This window comes from Pleurodeles waltl, chromosome 6, assembly GCF_031143425.1.
Source record: "Pleurodeles waltl isolate 20211129_DDA chromosome 6, aPleWal1.hap1.20221129, whole genome shotgun sequence".
Classification (NCBI taxonomy): Eukaryota; Metazoa; Chordata; class Amphibia; order Caudata; family Salamandridae; genus Pleurodeles; species Pleurodeles waltl.
In genome coordinates this window covers 1,701,985,865-1,702,005,825 of record NC_090445.1, presented here as the reverse complement: position 1 = coordinate 1,702,005,825, position 19,961 = coordinate 1,701,985,865, and the positions used below count along the sequence as shown (strand labels likewise).

The window sequence follows — 19,961 nt, the reverse complement described above, 5'->3', positions numbered from 1 at the left end:
TGTATGCGCATGTGTATAGGTGTGTGTATGCGTGTATGAATATAGGTGAGTATGCATGTGTGCATGCGAGTATGAGTATTGAAGTGAATGTGTGTATGGATGCATTTTTGTGAATGTGTGTCTGTCAGTGTTGGTGTATGAGTGTATGCGGTATGTGTGTGGATGTCTGTGTGCTTGTGTACATGTATGTGGGGTGGGGGGCACTGTACCTGGTGGGGGGATGGGGCACTGTACCTGGTGAGGGGGATTGTGCTTTGCAGGGGTGGAGGGGAGTAATCTGCCAATGATAGGGAAGAAATTGCCTGTCACCTGTAGCCTTTCCGCCAGGGTTTTCGTGACGGTGCTATCGCCGCGGAAACCCTGGTGGAAAGGCGGCTCCTAATATCGCTGGCAGTCTCCTGTGGACCGCCGGGTCGGAGACGGTCATCTCCGGCCCGTTGGTTCACACTGCCCTGGCGGTATGAATGGGGATGTGGCGGGTTGGCAGAGGCCAACCTGTCACACTCATAATTTGGCGGTCTTCACTGCCAGCCTGTTGACAGTGAGACCACCACCATGGCCCTGGCAGTCTTCAGACCGCTAAGGTCATAATGAGGGCCTATATTTTTCTGAGATAGAAACACCAGTTGGGGAGATTCTTTTGGAAGTTTAAGCTTGAACAACCTACAGCATCTATATATAGGTGCTACTTATATAGCTGAGGAGGATATCGCTAATACCATGGGTGTCTCCGTATAAAGTAATTAGGGTGCCTTTAGCACATAATAAGACAGAGATACTTGGGAGATCTGTAAAGTTAGTGCCTATCCAACGTTGGTGGTGCAATGTTGAAGGACTCCCATTGTAAGAACAAGACTGCTGGATTTGGGTGCCAGCACCACTGAGCATGGAGGACTGTGTCTGATTCCACACCGAATGATAGCTGTCTGCCTAACTCTTTCAGCTAGTTAGCAGCACCTGACCAGTACCCCGGAGTAAAGGTGATTTTGTGGCAGCCCATCGCATGACACTCTAAGACTCCTCAGGGAAGTCCTGGTGGAACAGATTATACCCATTTCTCTCAGTTATACACGTCTCATACATGTGAAGACAAACAGAAGCAGGATTTGGTTCAATACGTTTTATTGAAGCAACTGCATTCTACATAAAAAGGCATGCATTGCAGTTTCCAGGATAATAAAACACAGCACTGTAAGAAGCTGTCTCTGTATATACTATACCAAAATGAGGTACAGTGTGCATAGATTCCAGGCGTTCTCCAGGCGCTTAACAGAGACTAAAGTAGATAATACCAATGCTCTCTCTTGTGGTAGTGTGGTCAAGCAGTTAGGCTTATCAGAGGGTAGTGCAAAACATTTGTTGTACACATACAGTCAAGAAATGAGGCACACACTTAATGACTAACTCCAGACCAATTGTTTTTATTTAGTAAAAATATATTTTGTTACTTTATGACTAGAACCAGAAGAACTTTGTTGCAGGTAAGTACAGTTGTAAGTAGGTAGCATGCATATGTATCAAATGTACTTTGTTTGGTTTTAGAAGATAAACCAGTTTATAAGGAGTAGTAATTTCAAAAGTTGTCAGTGCAATATTGTTTTAGGAACCAATGCAGTTCTAGGGGAGGAAAAGTATGAGTATGTTTTGAAGGTAAGTACTTGGCTTACAGTTTCAGTCTCCAGGGCTTAGGATGTCCACAGATCAAAGTTCAAGATGACCCCAAACATGCACCACCAGCAACACCTGGCCAGCTGGGTGCAGAGGTCAAAGTTGATGTCAGGTTTAGAATGGGATCCTATGGAGACGGGGGGCACTTGAAGAAGATCTCCTGGCAGGCAGGTACCTGCATCCTCAGGGAGCAGACCTGGAGGGTTTGGAGGAGCACCGGGTGGGCACAGGTCTACACCAAACCCACACCCACACCCTCAGCGGCATAGAGGCGGCCGGGTGCAGGGTGCAAACACAGAGCTGGGCGCCCAATGCTTTTCAATAGGGGGATCCCGGGGCTCACAAAGGATGCTGCAGGCTGGCTGCAGGGGATCGGTTCCGGGAAACCAAAGGCTGGGCAGGCAGGAGAGGTACCCCCTAGACGTTGCCGGACCATGGGTCAGATTCCCCAAGGCCAGGGGCTGCGGGTGCAGGGGTCTCCTTGGGTGTCGGATATCTTTATCAGATCTGGTAGAGGGGAGCCTCGGGATGGAGGCTTCAGGTGTCGTTGTGTTGGCCAGTGGACTCAAGGTCGGAGTCACCTGGAGACCTTTTCTGGACCGTTGGGCCGCCAGCACTCGGGCCGTGGGTGTTAGATGCAGAGTGAGCAGGGCATGCGGATCCGGGGCAGTTCTGGAGTTCTTTTGGTGACTTCTTCTGGACAGGGCCGCTGACCTCGGGAGTTCTTGGTCCTCTGCTGGACAGGCAGTACTTTTGGGGTTTGTAGAGGTTGCTGGTCCTGCAGGATGAGTTGCCTTCTTGGAGCAGGAGTCTTTGAAGTTGCAGATAGGCCGGTAGGGCTGGGGCCAAGTCAGTCGTCTTCTGGAGGCTTCACTGCTGGGGGTCGGCTTAACAGTCCTTCTTCTTTCTTCTTTCTTCTAAGGTTGCCAGGAACTGGTGAGTAAGGTTCAGGGGAGCCCCTAAATACTAGATTATGGGGTGTTACAGGGTTAAGATTGCACTAGCCAATGGCTACTGTCCCTTAGGGAGGCTAAACCTTTCCTGTGCACACTTCCTTTGGGGAGGCGGGCACATTCCTAACCCTACTGATCCCTTTCTTTCAAACCAAGATGGAGGATTTTGCAAGGAGGGGGGTCACTTCAGCTCTGGACACCTTAGGGGTGGTCTTGGCTAGAGTGGTCACTCCTCCTTGTTTTATCTAAATTTCCCGCCAGACCTGCCGCCAAAAGTGTGGCCTCGTCTGTCCAGGGGTGGAGGGGCATCTCCACTAGCTAGAGTGCCCTGGGGCATTGCATTAAGAGGTGTGAGCCTTTGAGGCTCACCTGCCAAGTATTACAGTTCCTGGCGGAGGGAGGTGTGAAGCACCTCCACCCAGAGCAGGCTGTGTTTCTGACCCCAGAGAGCACAAAGACTCTCACCCCATGGGGTCAAAAACTTGTCTGTTAGTCGCAGGCTGGCACTGACTGGTCAGCCTTGCACTAAAGGTTTGGTTAAAATACAGGGGGCATCTCTAAGATGCCCGCTGTGTGCATTTTATAATAAATCTAACCCTGGCATCAGTGTGGGTTTATTATGCTGAGACGTTTGATACCAAACTTTCCAGTCTTCATTGAAGCTATCATGGAGCTATGGAGTTCATAATGACAAACTCCCAGCCCATGTAATTAATATGGCCAAACTGCACTTACAATGTCTAAGAATAGACTTAGACACTGTAGGAGCATATTGCTCAAGCAGCTATGTCTTCACCTGTGGTATAGTGTACCCTGCCTTAGGGCTGTACGATCTTCCAGAGGGGCGACTTACCTATGCCACAGGCAGTGGTTTGTGGGCATGGCACCCTGAGAGGGGTGCCATGTCGACTTTATCTTTTTCATTTCACCAACACACACAATCTGCAATGGCAGTCTGCATGTGTTTGGTGAGGGGTCCCTTAGGGTGGCATAATACATGCTGCAGACCTTAGGGACCCTCCCTGGTCACCGATCCCTTGGTACCACTGGTACCTTTTACAAGGGACTTAGCTATGTGCCAGGGGTGTGGCAATTGTGGAAACAATGTTACAGTTTAGGGAAAGAACACTGGTGCTGGGGCCTGGTTAGCAGGATCCCAGCAGACACTCAGTCAAGTTAGCATCAGATATCAGGCAAAAAGAGGTGGGTACTGCAAGCAAGGGACCAGTTTCCTAGAAACACCATGGTTGTGGTGACTAGAAAAACGAAACAGAAGAAAAGCCCCACCATACTGTCACAGTAATTATTCTAAAATCCCTACCTGCGCTACTTAGATTCTGGACATCATTATGAACATGGCGGTCTGGTCCGCCATATAATATACATGGGGAGACCTTCACAGGCGGAACTCCACCACCGCCAGGCTTCTGCCGCCAGGCAGCCTGATGATGGCGAAATTCCTTTTCCGAAAGGGCAGCGCTGCAAGCAGCGCTGGCCGGCAGGTAATACAGTGATATGCGTGATGGGTGCTGCTGCACCCGCCGCACTGCTACATTGCCGATGGCTCCATGTGGAGCCATCAGCAATGTACAGGCCCAGCATTCCGCTGGGCGGCTGGCTGAAACACTGTTTCCACCCACCGGCCAAGCGGAATGTTGTTTATTGGGCCGGCGGGTTCTTCAACGTGCTGGCGGTTGTTGTTTCGACCACCAGCACCGAACTCGGCGGGATTTCCTGCCGAGGTCGTAATGAGGGCCTCTGTATGAGAGCAAAAGCAGTGTTAGCCCTAATCTGCCCATCTAGTCCCTAGAAGGAAACCCATCCCTCATACCTGTGCTATAGGTAGAGAAGGTGCTGCTGGGCTGCTGGGAGTCCTCCCACGTGGATGAAGAGAAGATGCAGAGTTTCAGCAGAAACTGCAACAACAACGTGCAGCTTAAGATGGCTGGCTGGCTAGAATGTCCTCTCTAATGTGGTGGGGGCAGTGTGGTGTTTTTATAATAAAACATCTGTTGTTCTAAGAACTGCCCTGATGTGACAACATATATTCTTCTGTGTATCTGTATTGGGTAGACAATGTGCTCTTTGAACCGGCAATACCCGGTAGCCTTGGGTTGAGCACAGGATGAAAATGCAGTGCAAAGAATATCAAATTCTGCATGAAAGGACAACTGATAAAGAATAATAAAACATCTTCACTAAAATGAAGCCTTGCTAAAAAAATAAAAGAAATAATAACAACATGTAAATAGGTGAGAGGGCAGGAGACTCGGGCCCAGAGCTAAACTAATGTGCCTGTGTAAATGCAAAAATAACATCACAACAGTGAGAGCTTCCTACTCATAGAACAGGCACATTGGGGCTTCAGCAGTGCAAGCTTCACTTGCTCATGGAACAGGGCATCAGCAACTTCACACAGAAAAATTACATCAGGGCATCACCAGCGCAAGCTTCCCTCTCACGAAATAGGTACATCAGGGCATCAGCAGTGCAGGCTTCCCTCAATTATAGAACAAGGACATCAGAACATAAGAAGTGCAAGTTCTCCTCACTCACAGAGCAGATATATCAGGGTATCAGCAGTGCAAGCTTCCCACTCACAGAACAGGTATATCAGGGCATCAGCAGTGCAAGCTTCCCACTCACAGAAGAGGTATATCAGGGCATCAGCAGTGCAAGCTTCCCACTCACAGAACAGGTACATCAGGGCATCAGCAGTGCAAGCTTCCCTCACCCACATAAAAGGTAAATCAAGGCATCAGCAGTGCAAGTTTCCCTCACTCACAGAACATGTATACCAGGGCATCAGCAAGGCAAGTTTTCCACTCACAGAACAGGTACACCAGGGCATCAGCAGTGCAAGCTTCCTTCACTCGCAGAACAGGGACATCAGGGCATCAGCAGTGCAAGCTTCCCTCACTCGCAGAACAGGGACATCAGGGCATAAGAAGTGCATGCTTCCCTCTCACAGAACAGGCACATCAGGTAATCATCAGTGCAAACTTCCTTCACTCACAAAACAGGTACATCAAGATATAAGCAGTTCTAGATTCCCTCACGTGCAGAACAGGTACGCTAGGGATATAGCACTGCAATCTTCCCACACTGTCGAAACATGTGCATCATGGCATCAGCAGTGCAAGCTTCCCTCACATGCAGAACAGGTACATCAGGGTTTCAGCTGTACAAGCTTCCCTCATTCACAGAACAGATACATCGGGCATCCGCAATGCAAGCTTCCCTCACTCACAGAAAAGTTACATCAGGGCATCAGCAGACCAAGCTTCCCCCTCACAGAATGGGTACTTCGAGGCATCAGAAGTGCAGCCTTCCCTCTCACAGAACTGGTACATCAGGGCCTCAGCAGTTCAAGCTTCCCTCATAAACAGAACAGGTACACCAGTGCATCAGCAGTGCAAGCTTCCCTCACTCACAGAACCGGTACAACAGGACGTGCAAGCTTCCCTCACAGAACAGGTAAATCAGGGCATCAGCAGTGCAAGCTTCCCTCACTCACAGAACCGGTACAACAGGACATCAGCAGTTCAAGCTTCCCTCATAAACAGAACAGGTACACCAGTGCATCAGCAATGCATGCCTCCCTCTCACAGAACAGGTACAACAGGACATCAGCAGTGCAAGCTTCCCTCACAGAACAGGTACAGCAGGGCATCAGCAGTGCAAGCTTCCCTCACATGCAGAACAGGTACATCAAGACATCAGCAATGCAAATTTCCCTTTCACAAAACAGGTACATCTAGTCATCAGCAGTGCAAGCTTCCTTCACTCACAGAACAGAAACAGCACAGGCAACACTATTGTAAGTGTTCTTTACACACAGAACAGGCAGCAACATATTCTTCCCTAACCTACAAACCTGCTAGTTTACCTGCTTGACCGGTATTGGTCATGGTAAGGCCAGTAAAAACATTGAGAAGTTGGTAATTTTCAGTCTTTGAAACATAAAAATTAAAATAGCAAATACAGGAAGAAAACACTTTAGATTTGATTTTGGAACTGCTTATGCGATTCCTAAACAATTAAAAAAACGAACTTGCAGAATCAGCATGTTAAACATAACACAGGATTTTACAGAGAACAAAAAATCATATTCAAGCTCCAGTTCCGGCACTTATAGAATCTCGAAATAGAACTACATGACGTTTCCATGGTGTGAAATCTGGAGGTAAAACACACACAGCAGAGGAGTCAGTTCCATCCTGCTCTGTGACTGTAACATGAACCAGGAAGTCCCAGCGCACACAGAGACAGGCAGACACACAGACACACCCACTTCACACAGAGAGGCAGACACACAGACACACCCACGTCACACAGAGAGGGGCAGACAAACAGAGAGAGGCAGACACACAGACACACCCACTTCACACAGAGAGGGGCAGGCACCACTTCACACAGAGAGGGGCAGACACACAGACACATCCACTTCACACAGAGAGACGCAGACACACAGAGAGAGGCAGACACACAGACACACCCACTTCACACAGAGTGGGGCAGACACACAGAGAGGGGCAGACACACAGACACACCCACTTCACACAGAGAGGGGCAGACACACCCACTTCACACAGAGAGGGGCAGACACACAGACACACCCACTTCACACAGAGAGGTTCAGAATCACAGACACAACCACTTCACACAGAGAGGGACAGACACACAGAGAGGGGCAGACACACAGGCACATCCACTTCACACAGAAAGGGGCAGACACACAGGCACACCCACTTCACACAGAGAGGGGCAGACACACATGCACACCCACTGCACACAGAGAGGGGAAGACACACAGAGAGAGGCAGACACACCCACTTCACACAGAGAGGGACAGACACACAGAGAGGGGCCGACACACAGACACACCCACTTCACACAGAGAGGGGCAGACACACAGAGGGGGGCAGACACACAGAGAGGGACAGGCACACAGACACACCCACTTCATAGAGAGAGAAAAACTGAAACTTAAGGTTACTTCCTGCATTTCTGAAGCATGGCGGCGGCAGCTCAGCTCGGGAACCTCCAGGAAGAGGCCGCTTGTTCCATCTGTTTGGATTATTTTACTGATCCTGTGTCCATAGAGTGTGGACACAACTTCTGCCGCTCCTGCATCACTCAGAGCTGGGAGGGAAGAGATGACATCTTCCCCTGTCCACAGTGCAGATCAACATCTTCTGGGAAAAACCTTCGACCCAACAGGCAACTGGGAAACATGGTGGAAATTGCAAAACAGCTTCATCTGCCCCCCGTGAAGCCCCCAGAGGTGAATCTGTGTGAGAAACATAACCAGGCACTGCTGCTGTTCTGTGCAGAGGATCAGAGGATGATATGTCTGGTCTGCCGGGAGTCCAAGGAGCATAAAACTCACACAGTAACTCATGTAGAGGAGGCTGCAGAGGAGTACAAGGTATGTCTGTGGGCATTAAGGGATTGCAAAGTCAGACTCTGAGCCCCATTTAGTAAACTGCTGAGGAGCACAGGGTGTGTGGGTTTTTTGTGGAACAAGTGAAGATCACGGGGCGTGTCTGTGGAAATTTAAAGTCCCTCTGTGAACCCCATCAAGGAGACAGCCTGAGAGCACGAGGTGTGTGTGGAAGTGTCCAGAGGTGACACGTCATTCAATGCACCACATAGAGCCGGCTGCAGAAGAGCACACGGTGTATGTGTGGGTGTTCAGGATTTACAGGTGAATGCACTGCCGGAGACTCTCAGAAGATGCGATGTCTCAGGCGTTCACGGATCAAAGGCACCTTGTGGGTCCCATATACATTTTTGTCCAAGAGCACAAGGTATGTCAGTGGGTGTTCAGAGTTTGCTAATGAAGACATGCTTTGAGTCGCTCAAAGGAATACGAGGCATTGAAATCAGATTTGAAGGATCACAGGTTAGTTGGGCCTCATGGAAGGAGCTGGAGAAGAGGGCAAGGTACGTCTGTGATCATTGACGGATCACAGTTCACTCTGTGGGTTCCCGTGGGTCCCTAGATAAGGTTGCCATAAGAAAAAGGTACGTTTGTGAGTTGTAAGTGAGTGTCACAGTGAGACCTATGTAAGAAACTGCAGAAGATCACACTGGGTGTCTGTCAGAGTTCTGAAATCATAGGTTGTGCACCTGGCACCACATAAGCAGTTGCAAAGGATCAGAAGTCACATGTATGTCTGTCTTTTGGGATACAAAGACCTACTCAAAGGGTTTAATGTGATTGTGAAGTGTGTTGTCACATTTGTTGGTGTTAGAAGACAGTGTGACAATGCAGGGTTAGCTTACGAGCTGATATGGTTGTGGTGCACTGCAGGAGACGTGGAGCAGTGCAGGGTGTGGCACACACCCTCTCATGGTGATGGTACACAGCAGAAGAGGTGCAGTAATGCAGGGTGTAACACAAGGGCTCACGTGGTGATGGTACACAGCAGAAGAGGTGCAGCAATGCAGGGTGTGGCACACACCGTCTCATGGTGATGGTACACAGCTGAAGTGGTACAGTAATGCAGGGTGTGACAAATGGGCTCACGTGGTGATAGTACACAGTAGAAGAGGTACAGTAATGCAGGGTGTGGCACACACCGTCTCATGGTGATGGTACACAGCTGAAGTGGTACAGTAATGCAGGGTGTGACAAATGGGCTCACGTGGTGATAGTACACAGCAGAAGAGGTGCAGTAATGCACGGTGCAACACAAGGGCTCATGTGGTGATGGTACACAACAGAAGAGGTGCAGTAATGCAGGGTGTGGCACACGCCATCTCATGGTGATGGTACACAGCAGATGAGGTGCAGTAATGCAGGGTGTGGCACACACCGTCTCATGGTGATGGTACACAGCAGAAGAGGTGCAGTAATGCAGGGTGTGGCACACACCATCTCATGGTGATGGTACACAGCAGAAGAGGTGCAGTAATGCAGGGTGTAACACAAGGGCTAACGTGGTGATGGTACACAGCAGAAGAGGTGCAGTAATGCAGGGTGTAATACAAGGGCTAACGTGGTGATGGTACACAGCAGAAGAGGTGCAGTAATGCAGGGTGTAACACAAGGACTCACGTGGTGATGGTACACAGCAGAAGAGGTGCCGATGAAGAAGTTCAGTAATGCAGGGTGTAACACAAGGGCTCATGTGGTGATGGTACACAACAGAAGAGGTGCAGTAATGCAGGGTGTAACACAAGGGCTCACGTGGTGATAGTACACAACAGAAGAGGTGCAGTAATACAGAAGGTAACACAAGGGCTCACATGGTGATGGTACACAGCAGAAGAGATGCACATGCAGCAGTGCAGTAATACAGGGTGTAACACAGGGGCTCACGTGGTGATGGTACACAGCAGAAGAGGTGCAGTAATGCAGTGTGTAACACAAGGGCTCACGAGGTGATGGTACACAGCAGAAGAGGTGCAGAGGAAGAGGTGCAGTAATGCAGGGTGTAACACAAGGGCTAATGTGGTGATGGTACACAGCAGAAGAGGTGCAGAAATGCAGGGTGTAACACAAGGGCTCACGTGGTGATGGTACACAGCTGAAGAGGAGCAGTAACACAGGGTGTAACACAAGGGCACACGTGGGGGTGGTACACAACAGAAGAGGTGCAGTAATGCAGGGTGTAACACAAGGGCTCACGTGGTGATGGTACACAACAGAAGAGGTGCAGTAATGCAGGGTGTGGCACACACCGTCTCATGGTGATGGTACACAGCAGAATAGGTGCAGTAATGCAGGGTGTGGCACACACCGTGTCATGGTGATAGTACACAGCAGAAGAGGTGCAGTAATGCAGGGTGTGGCACACACCATCTCATGGTGATGGTACACACCAGAAGAGGTGCAGTAATGTGCATGAGGCTGCTGCCTGCTCTCCCTGCGAGTGTCTGTTCTCTGTCACAGACCCTGTGTAAGGCTGGTACTTGCTCTCTCGCTGTGACTGTCTTTTCTCTGTCACAGACCCTGTGTGAGGTCGGTGCCTGCTCTCCCTGTGACTGTCTGTTCTCTGTCACAGACCCTGTGTGAGGCTGGTGCCTGCTCTCCCTGTGACTGTCTGTTCTCTGTCACAGACCCTGTGTGAGGCCAGTGCCTGCTCTCTCCCTGCGACTGTCTGCTCTCTGTCACAGACCCTGTGTGAGGCTAGTGCCTGCTCTCTCGCTGTGACTGTCTGTTCTCTGTCACAGACCCTGTGTGAGGCTGGTGCCTGTTCTCTCGCTGTGACTGTGCTCTGTCACAGACCCTGTGTGAGGCCGGTGCCTGATCTCTCCCTGTGACTGTCTGTTCTCTGTCACAGACCCTGTGTGGTGCCAGTGCCTGCTCTCTCGCTGTGACTGTCTGTTCTCTGTCACAGACCCTGTATGAGGCTGGTGCCTGCTCTCTCGCTTTGGCTGTCTGTTCTCTGTGGTAGACATGCCTGGGACTGGCTCCTACTTTCTTGCTGTTAAGGGGATCTGGACATAACATTTTCTAGACCAATATGGATGTGTGAGGCCTGAACTTACAATCTGGACATCATTTATTTTTAAATAAAAAAATCAATTGTATTAATATATATCAACACCCAATGTCCCATCATGAATGGACATCACTGTATCCCTTAGCAGCTGATTGGAGTCCCCCTAAGCTGGAGGCGATGGGTGAGTACCGACCACCATCAGACAGTACCTCTGATAAGTTCAGTACATTCCATCTGCTTGTCAGCGGTGGGGGGGACCCGAGGGCGGCAATATGTTTGAGGTCTGGTGTGATGATGTGGCCAATGGGTCCCACCAGAGAAGGTCTCTGGGACGCAGCGGTTTCTTATATAAGACTCTAGTGTTCTCTTTTATTTTCCCATATTTTCCTAACTTTCTGTGGCAGCCCCTGGCTGTGTTTACCACCCTTTCCGCCTCCTTACAGGGGTCCTTGTGCAGTATCCATGTGGCCTTGGTGGGGGCCAAGGGGTTTCTCCAGCGTCTTGCTCTGTTCCCTTTGGCTAGGTGAAACCCCGGTGTGTAAAAAAGGGCCTGTCTCCTTGGTAAGTCCACCTCACGGGGATTCCTAGCGGAAGAGACGGGGGCTTCTGGAATGGGCACCCCCGGGGTCTCTGACAGTTCAGTGATGATCCCTTGCCCTCAGCTCTCCATGGACCCCCCACACTGAATGACAGAAGGTACCTTCCCGATCATCCCATCTGTTCTGCTTTCCTCCTCCTATCTCATGACCGAGCTTACAGAATCTCTCTGGAATGCACTTCTGAGTTTAAAGAAGACATTTATTGTTATTATTACTGCACCACGAGGTTCCTGAGAGACGAAATTAGTAGATTGGAAGCACACGTTCAAAAGTAGTCGCAGCAATGAAAGCAAAATATATTAAAGTACTTCTCAGTTGCAATGTACACAGCAAATACATGTGATTATATTATAGCATAACTTCAAAGCAAAGCTTAAAAGTCAAAATTGCATCACCGTAGGGCAAGGCTGTAGGGCCTATAACTCAGCTTCATCTTTCTGGGGCTTTAAGTTGATGACTCCAGTTCAACTGCGAGAAAGAGATTTTCAACACAAACAGGGACAGGCAACTGACGTCTGGTTCCTGTCTGAGGTCAAGATAGTTTTCTATCTAACTCTGTTGTCCAGAGCCACCTCTTAAAAGCAAACTCAGTGTGAGAACCGAAGAAACTTGGAGAGTGGCCTATTCTCCAAGCCTCACTCGTTCTCAGACTGGATTGAGAGGTAAACACTAAGGGGCTGATTCTAACCCCGGCGGTCTTCGACCGCCGGGGCGAGGGTCGGCGGGAGCACCGCCGACAGGCCGGCGGTGCCCCGCAGGGCATTCTGACCGCGGCGCTTTGGCCGCGGTCAGAAAGGGTAAACTGGCGGTCTCCCGCCGGTTTACCGCTGCCCTCAGAATCCCCCATGGCGGCGCAGCTTGCTGCGCCGCCATGGGGGATTCTGACCCCCCCTACCGCCATCCTGTTCATGGCGGGAAAGCCGCCATGAACAGGATGGCGGTAGGGGGGGTCGCGGGGCCCCTGGGGGCCCCTGCCGTGCCCATGCCAATGGCATGGGCACGGCAGGGGCCCCCGTAAGAGGGCCCCGCAAGGTATTTCAGTGTCTGCCTTGCAGACACTGAAATACGCGACGGGTGCTACTGCACCCGTCGCACCTTCCCACTACGCCGGCTCGATTACGAGCCGGCATCCTCGTGGGAAGGGAGTTTTTCCCTGGGCTGGCGGGCGGTCTTTTGGAGACCGCCCGCCAGCCCAGGGAAAAACTCATAATACCCTCCGCGGTCTTCTGACCGCGGAGCGGTATTATGGGGGCGGAATTCTGGCGGGCGGCCTCCGCCGCCCGCCAGAATTATAATCACCCCCTAAATCTATGTGCTCTTATTAGCTAGGGTCTGGTGTGAAAAACACAGCTTTGTCTATCATGTGGAAAAACACAGCTTGGAAAAACACAGCTCATCTGCAATGTCTCAACTGCAATGTCTAACTCCACGTTAAAGCCAATAGGCAGCTAACCTAAATACCAAATGTTGGGGGTGATTCTGACCTTGGCGGTCTTTTCGCAAGACCGCCGAGTTACCGCCGCGGTAAAGACCGCCGACCGCGGCGGTATGCCGCGGCACATATTCCGACCGCTGGGAGCGTTCCGCCGGAAAACCGCCAGCAGCCACACTGGCGGTCGGCGGGAAAGTGGAGACTGGTCAACCTCCACCGCCACGCCATCAGAACACCGCCCACAGAATTACGACCCACATTTCTGTGTGGCGGTCTTCTGTTGGCGGTCTTCTGTTGGCGGTCACGTCCCTATGGCTCCCGTCGCCTCCCGGAGGACCAACGCAAGGTAAGTTGATCGTCCGTGAGGGGAGGGGGTGGGGGGGGTGTTGTGTGATGTGTGCGTGCATGGGGGTGTGTAGAGGGGGTGTGTGAGTGCGTGCATGCGGGCGGGAGGTGCTGCTGTGCCTATGGGCAATGTGTGTAGTTCGGCGGGTGCGCATGTTGGCATGTATGTGTGCGGGTATGTGCCCCCGTTGTGTATGTGTGTGTGTAGGGGGTGTGCATATGTGCATGTTGGGGGTGCGTGCATGTCGGGGTGCGTGTATGTGCATGTCGGGGTGGGGGGGCAGGGGGTTTGTAACATCTCTGGGGGGTGGCAGGGGGTGGAGGGTGTGGGGGGGGGACTCGTGGGGGGTAGTGGGGGGTGGGGGAGACCCCTATCAGTGCCAGGGATGGAATTCCCTGGCCCCGATAGTGCCTACCGCCATGGTTCGCATGGCGGTTCCCGACCGCCAAAAACCGCGGCGGTAAGCAGGGTCATGATGCGGTTGGCGGTCTTGGGTCGACCGCCGGGCCGGAGTGCGCAAACTCCAGCCCGTCGGTCATGACCGCCGTGGCGGTCGGAGTGGGAAAGTGGCGGTCGATCGCGGCGGTGACCGCCGCGGTCAGAATGCCATTTTTTGGACCGCCGGTCTGTTCGCGGTCCGACCGCCGCCTCTCCGCCGACCGCCGGGGTTAGAATCACCCCCGTAATGTCTAATGCCATATCAAAGCCAATAGGCAGCTAAACTAAATACAGAATGTAATGTCTAATGCCATGTCAAAGCCAATAGGGAGCTAACCTAAAAACCAAATGTAATGTCTAATGCCATGTTAAAACAAATAGGCAGCTGACCTGAATACAGAATGTAATGGCTAACTCCATGTTAAAGCCAATAGGCAGCTAAACTGAACACAACATGTAATGTGCTACTGGTGAACATTGAGCAACTAATATGTGCAGTGGTGAAACACAAAGTCATTGGGAAAACACAATTTATAGCATCACACCATCTCAGGCAGTTGGGGGAGGGTCCTCCACATTTTGAACAGTCTGTTCTGTGGTAATGCACCTTGTGTAATGTCTTCCTTTAGCTAAGCCGTGATCTCGCCTTAATCCCTACCTGACGGGGTGGAGTAATGCGGTTTCCCAGTCTACATCTCCCATACTTCCCATATCCAGTCCCCAGTGGACCCTCCTGTTCTGCAGGTTATCAGCAGTGCGTTATTTGTAAAATAATAAGTGCCAGTTGTAGGAAAGTACCATCTTGCCTGGCATGTTACCCCCATTTATGTCAGTTTGTTTTTGCCTGTCTCAACACTTCTAGCCAGGACCCCAGTGCTCATAGTTTGTGGCCTGAATGTGTTCCCTGTGTGGTGCCTAACTGTGTCACTGAGGCTCTGCTAACCAGAACCTCAGTGCTTATGCTCTCTCTGCTTTTAAAATTGTTACTGCAGGCTAGTGACCATTTTTACCAATTCTGATTGGCACACTGGAACACCCTTATAATTCCCTAGTATATGGTATCTAGGTACCCAGGGTATTGGGGTTCCAGGAGATCCCTATGGGCTGCAGCATTTCTTTTGTCACCCATAGGGAGCGCAGACAATTCTTATACAGGACTGCCACTTGAGCCTTAGTGAAATAACCTCCACGTTATTTCACAGCCATTTTACACTGCACTTAAGTAACTTATAAATCACCTATATGTCTAACCCTTACCTAGTGAAGGTTAGGTGTAAAGTTGCTAGGAGTGAGGGTACCCTGGCACTAGCCAAAGTGCCCCCACATGGTTCAGGGCAATTTCCCCGGACTTTGTGAGTGCGGGGACACCATTACACGCGTGCACTACATATAGGTCAATACCTATATGTAGATTCACAATGGTAACTCCGAACATGGCCATGTAACATGTCTAAGATCATAGAATTGTCCCTCCATGCCAAATCTGGTATTGGGGTGCCAATCCCATGCATCCCCGGTGTTCCAGCATAGACCCCGGGTACTGCTAAACTAGCTCTCTGGAGTTTTCACTGCAGCTACTGCTGCTTCCAACCCACAGACAGGCTTCTGCCCTCCTGGGGTCTGGGCATCCTAGTCCCAGGAAGGCAGAATAAAGGATTCCTCTGTGTTACACCCTCTCCCTTTGGAAATAGGTGTGAAGGGCTGGGGAGGAGTAGCCTCCCCCAGCCTCTGGAAATGCTTTGAAGGGCACAGATGGTGCCCTCCTTGCATAAGCCAGTCTACACCGGTTCAGGGATCCCCCAGCCCCTACTCTAGCATGAAACTGGACAAAGGAAAGGGGAGTGACCACTCCCCTGTCCATCACCACCGCAGGGGTGGTCCCCAGAGCTCCTCCAGTGAGTCCCAGACCTCTGCCATCTTGAATGCAGAGGTGTGAGGGCACAATGGAGGCCTCCGAGTGGCCAGTGCCAGCAGGTGATGTCAGAGACCCCTCCTGATAGGTGCTTACTTGGTTAGGTGGCCAATCCTCCACTGAGGGCTATTTAGGGTCTCTCCTGTGGTTTTCTCATCAGATAACGAATGCAAAAGCTCACCAGAGTTCCTCTGCATCTCCCTCTTTGACTTCTGCCAAGGATCGACCGCTGACTGCTCCAAGACACCTGCAAAACCGCAACAAAGTAGCAAGAAGACTACCTGCAACATTGTAGCGCCTAATCCTGCTGGCTTCCTCGACTGTTTCCTGGTGGTGCATGCTCTGAGGGCTGTCTGCCTTCACCCTGCACTTGAAGGAAAGAAGAAATCTCCTGTGGGTCGACGGAATCTTTTCCCTACTACCGCAGGCACCAAACTTCTGCTTCACTGGTCCTCTGGGTCCCCTCTCATCTTGACGTGCGTGGTCCCTGGAACACAGGAGCTGGATCCAAGTGACCCCGACAGTCCAGTAGTCTATCTGTCCAAATTTGGTGGTGGTAAGTCCTTGCTTCCCTCCGCCAGACAGTAATCCTGTCTTCTGCATGAACTGCAGCTGCTAGGGCTTCTGTGCACTTTTGCAAGGAATCTTTCGTGCACAGCAGAGCCCAGGACCCCAGCACTCCGTCCTGCATTGCTCAACTCGCTGAGTTGACCTCCGACTTCGTGGGACCCTCCTTTGTAGTGTTGAGACGACCGCTGTGCTCAGATTTCTTGAACGCCTGTTCAAGTGCTTCTTCGGGTGCTGCCTGCTTCTGCGTGGGCTCTCTGTGCTGCTGAGCGCCTCCTCTGTCTCCTCCTCCAAGGGGCGACTTCCTGGGCCTGGGCAGCACCCATTTTCTTCAACCGCAACCTTTGCAGCTAGCATGGCTTGTTTGCGGTCTTTCTGCTTGGAAACAACTCTGCATCCTCCAGCACACCGTGAGACATCTTCTGTGCAAAGGAGAGGTTCCTGGCATCTTCCGTTGTTGCAGAATCTTCAGCCTTTTCCACCCGAAGGCAGCCATTTTGCACATTCATCCAGGGTTTTTTGGGCTCCTGCCCCCCCTGACCCTTTCGTGACTCTTGGACTTGGTCCCCTTCCTTTGCAGGTCATCAGGTCCAGGAATCCGTCTTCAGTGCTTTGCAGTCAGTTGTTGTCTTTGCAGAATCTCCTATCACGACTTTAGTTTGTCTCTGGGGAAGTAGGGTAACTTTACCCCTACTTTTCAGGGTCTTGGGGTGGGGTATCTTGGAAACCCTTAGTGTTGTCTTACACTCCCAGCGACCCTGTACACACTACACTAGTCCTGGGGTCCCTAAGTGGTTCGCAATCCACTTTCTTAGTATATGTTTTTTTGTTGCCCCTAGGCCTATTGCATCCTATTGTATTCTACAGTGTTTGCACTACTTTTCTAACTGTTTACTTACCTGATTCTGGTTTGTGTGTATATTTTGTGTATTTTACTTACCTCTTAAGGGAGTATATCCTCCGAGATATTTTTGGCACATTGGCACTAAAATAAAGTACCATTATTTTTGGTAACTCTGAGCATTGTGATTCCTATGATATAGTGCTATATGATATAAGTGGCATAGTAGGAGCTTTGCATGTCTCCTAGTTCAGCCTAAGCTGCTCTGCTATAGCTACCTCTATCAGCCTAAGCTGCTAGAACACTACTAATGTACTAATAAGGGATAACTGGACCTGGCGCAAGGTGTAAGTACCATCAGGTACCCACTATAAGCCAGGCCAGCCTCCTACACCGGTGCCCAAAGAGCAGCTCAGACACCTGCTTTGGCGCTATAAAATGTCAGAGTGTGAATAGCAAGGGGGCACAGTCCTGAATCCACCTCAGGCCTCTTTAATTCACTGCCAGGCACCCCCTGCCTGTTATCTCATGCTTACAGATGTCTGCTTTCACCATGGGTGACGGCTTTTCTGTATTTCTTTTCCTTCATCTTTTTGTTTTGTTTGTGTTTCCCTCTGTTAGTCTCCAGATATGTCTGATGTGGAGAATTAAGTGCCGGTCCCCTAAAAGAAGTGACGGTGCCCCCCACTGGCACAAATTATGCAGTGGTTATCAGGCCTATCATTGATGAGAGCACCATATGTGCCTGAGATCGCCTTTTCAGCCACTCCCTCCCTGGTATTCTGCTCTGTACAGGGCGCTCTCTTCTGGGGCCGCCAGTCTATGGTTCTGCTTTTAAGGCATGTCTTAGTTGGAGGCAATGACACCCTTGTGGGGGTCGAATTCATCGCCCACCTGCAGATCCCTAAATGTAATGTTGCCTTCTCGACCTGCCACATTTCCAAGTGTGGAAATACCAACACCTAGTGCCACTTCGTGAATCTGTGAAACTCCTCGTCTGAAGCAATTTGCCCCCTAGCGGGAGTGGCCGGAGTGAGTGTGAGAAAGTAGCCTCTTTCTAGCATGTTTAACCCCACTTTTGGCCTGTGTGTGAGTGTGTGTCAGTATGTTTTTACTGTGTCCCTGGGATCCCGCTAGCCAGGACCCCAGTGTTCATAGATAAAAACCTATATGTCTGTGTGTTTTGCCTGTCTCACTGGGATATTGCTAGCCAGGACCCCAGTGCTCATAGTTTGTGGCCTAATGTGTGTGTTGTCAGTAGTGCTTGACTGTGTCACTGAGGCTCTGCTAACCAGAACCTCAGTGCTTATGCTCTCTCTGCTTTTAAATTTGTCACTATAGGCTAGTGACTTAATTTACCAATTTCAATTTGCACACTGGACCCACCCCCTTATAAGTCCCTGGTATATGGTAGGGCATTGGGGTTCCTCGAGATCCATATGGGCTGCAGTATTTCTTTTGCCACCCATAGGGAGTTCAGACAAACCCTTGCACAGGCCTGCCATTGCAGCCTACGTGAAATAACGCACACGTTATTTCACAGCCATTTTCACTGCACTTAAGTAACTTATAAGTCACCTATATGTCTAACCTTCACTTGCTGAAGGTTAGGTGCAAAGTTACTAAGAGTGAGGGCACCCTTACACTAGCAAAGGTGTCCCCACATAGCTCAGGGCCATTTCCCGGGACTTTGTGAGTGCGGGGACGCCATTACACCTGTGCACTACATATAGGTCAATACCTCTATGTAGCTTCACAATGGTAACTCCGAATATGGCAATGTAACATGTCTAAGATCATGGAATTGCCCCCATTCCCAATCTGGTATTGGGGAGACAATTCCATGCATCCTGGGGGCTCCACCATGGACCCCCAGTACTGCCAAACCAGCTCTCCGAGGCTTGCACTGCAGCTACAGCAGCTGCCACCTCACATGCAGGGTTCTACCCTCCTGGGGTCTGGGCAGCCCAGTACCAGGAAGGCAGAACAAAGCATTTCCTCTGAGAGCAGGGTGTTACACCCTCTCCCTTTAGAAATAGGTGTTACAGGCTGGAGAGGGGTAGCCTCCCCCAGCCTCTGGAAATGCTTTGAAGGGCATAGATGGTGCCCTCCTTGCATAAAGCAGTCTGCACCCGTTCAGAGACCCCTTCTCCCCTGCAATGGCACGAAACTGGACAAAGGAAAGGGGAGTGACCACTCCCCTGTCCATCACCACCCCAGGGGTGGTGCCCAGAGCTCCTCCAGTGTGTCTCAGACTTCAGCCATCTTGCTTTGCTCTGAGTGGCCAGTGCCAGCAGGTGACGTCAGAGGCCCCTCCTGATAGGTCCATACCTGATAAGGTAGCCAATCCCCCTCTCAGGGCTATTTACGGTCTCTCCTGTGGGTTCTCTTCAGATTCTGCTTGCAGGTTTCCTTCAGGAATCCTCTGCAACTACTTCAGCATCCTCTGACCTCGGATCAACCGCAGACTGCTCCAAGAAACACTGTAACAGCAGCAAAGTATCTACAAGAGATTCTTTTCTTCTTCAAACTCAGCTCCAAGTCAGCAACAGCAACTGCAACAGTTTCCGCAGTGTGCATGCTTTGGGGACTCCCAGTCTTCATCCTGCAACAGAAGGACCGAAGAAATCTCCTGTGGAGTGACAAAGTCACTCCCCTCCTCCAGCAGGCACCTTCCAAGACGACAACCAGTACGCTTGGACTCCTCTCACAGCAACGAGCCTGCTTCTAAGGACACAGAGGTTGGACA

The 19,961-nt window shown here is 50.8% G+C and overlaps 1 protein-coding gene across 2 annotated transcripts in view; it reads left to right on the top strand.

Annotated features, from left to right (window-relative positions):
* The first annotated feature begins 7,055 nt into the window (after window positions 1–7,055).
* Window positions 7,056–19,961, top strand: part of LOC138301385 (E3 ubiquitin-protein ligase TRIM39-like) — a 106,390-nt gene continuing 93,484 nt past the window's right edge. Inside the window, exon 1 of one of the 2 annotated variants that reach the window (XM_069241820.1) lies at window positions 7,056–8,052. In XM_069241820.1, the coding sequence (XP_069097921.1) occupies window positions 7,639–8,052 (414 nt within the window). In that variant the 5' untranslated portion in view covers window positions 7,056–7,638. Of the gene's footprint in view, window positions 8,053–8,226; window positions 8,435–19,961 lie in introns of those variants that run through there. The other variant, XM_069241821.1, reaches the window with a different exon arrangement.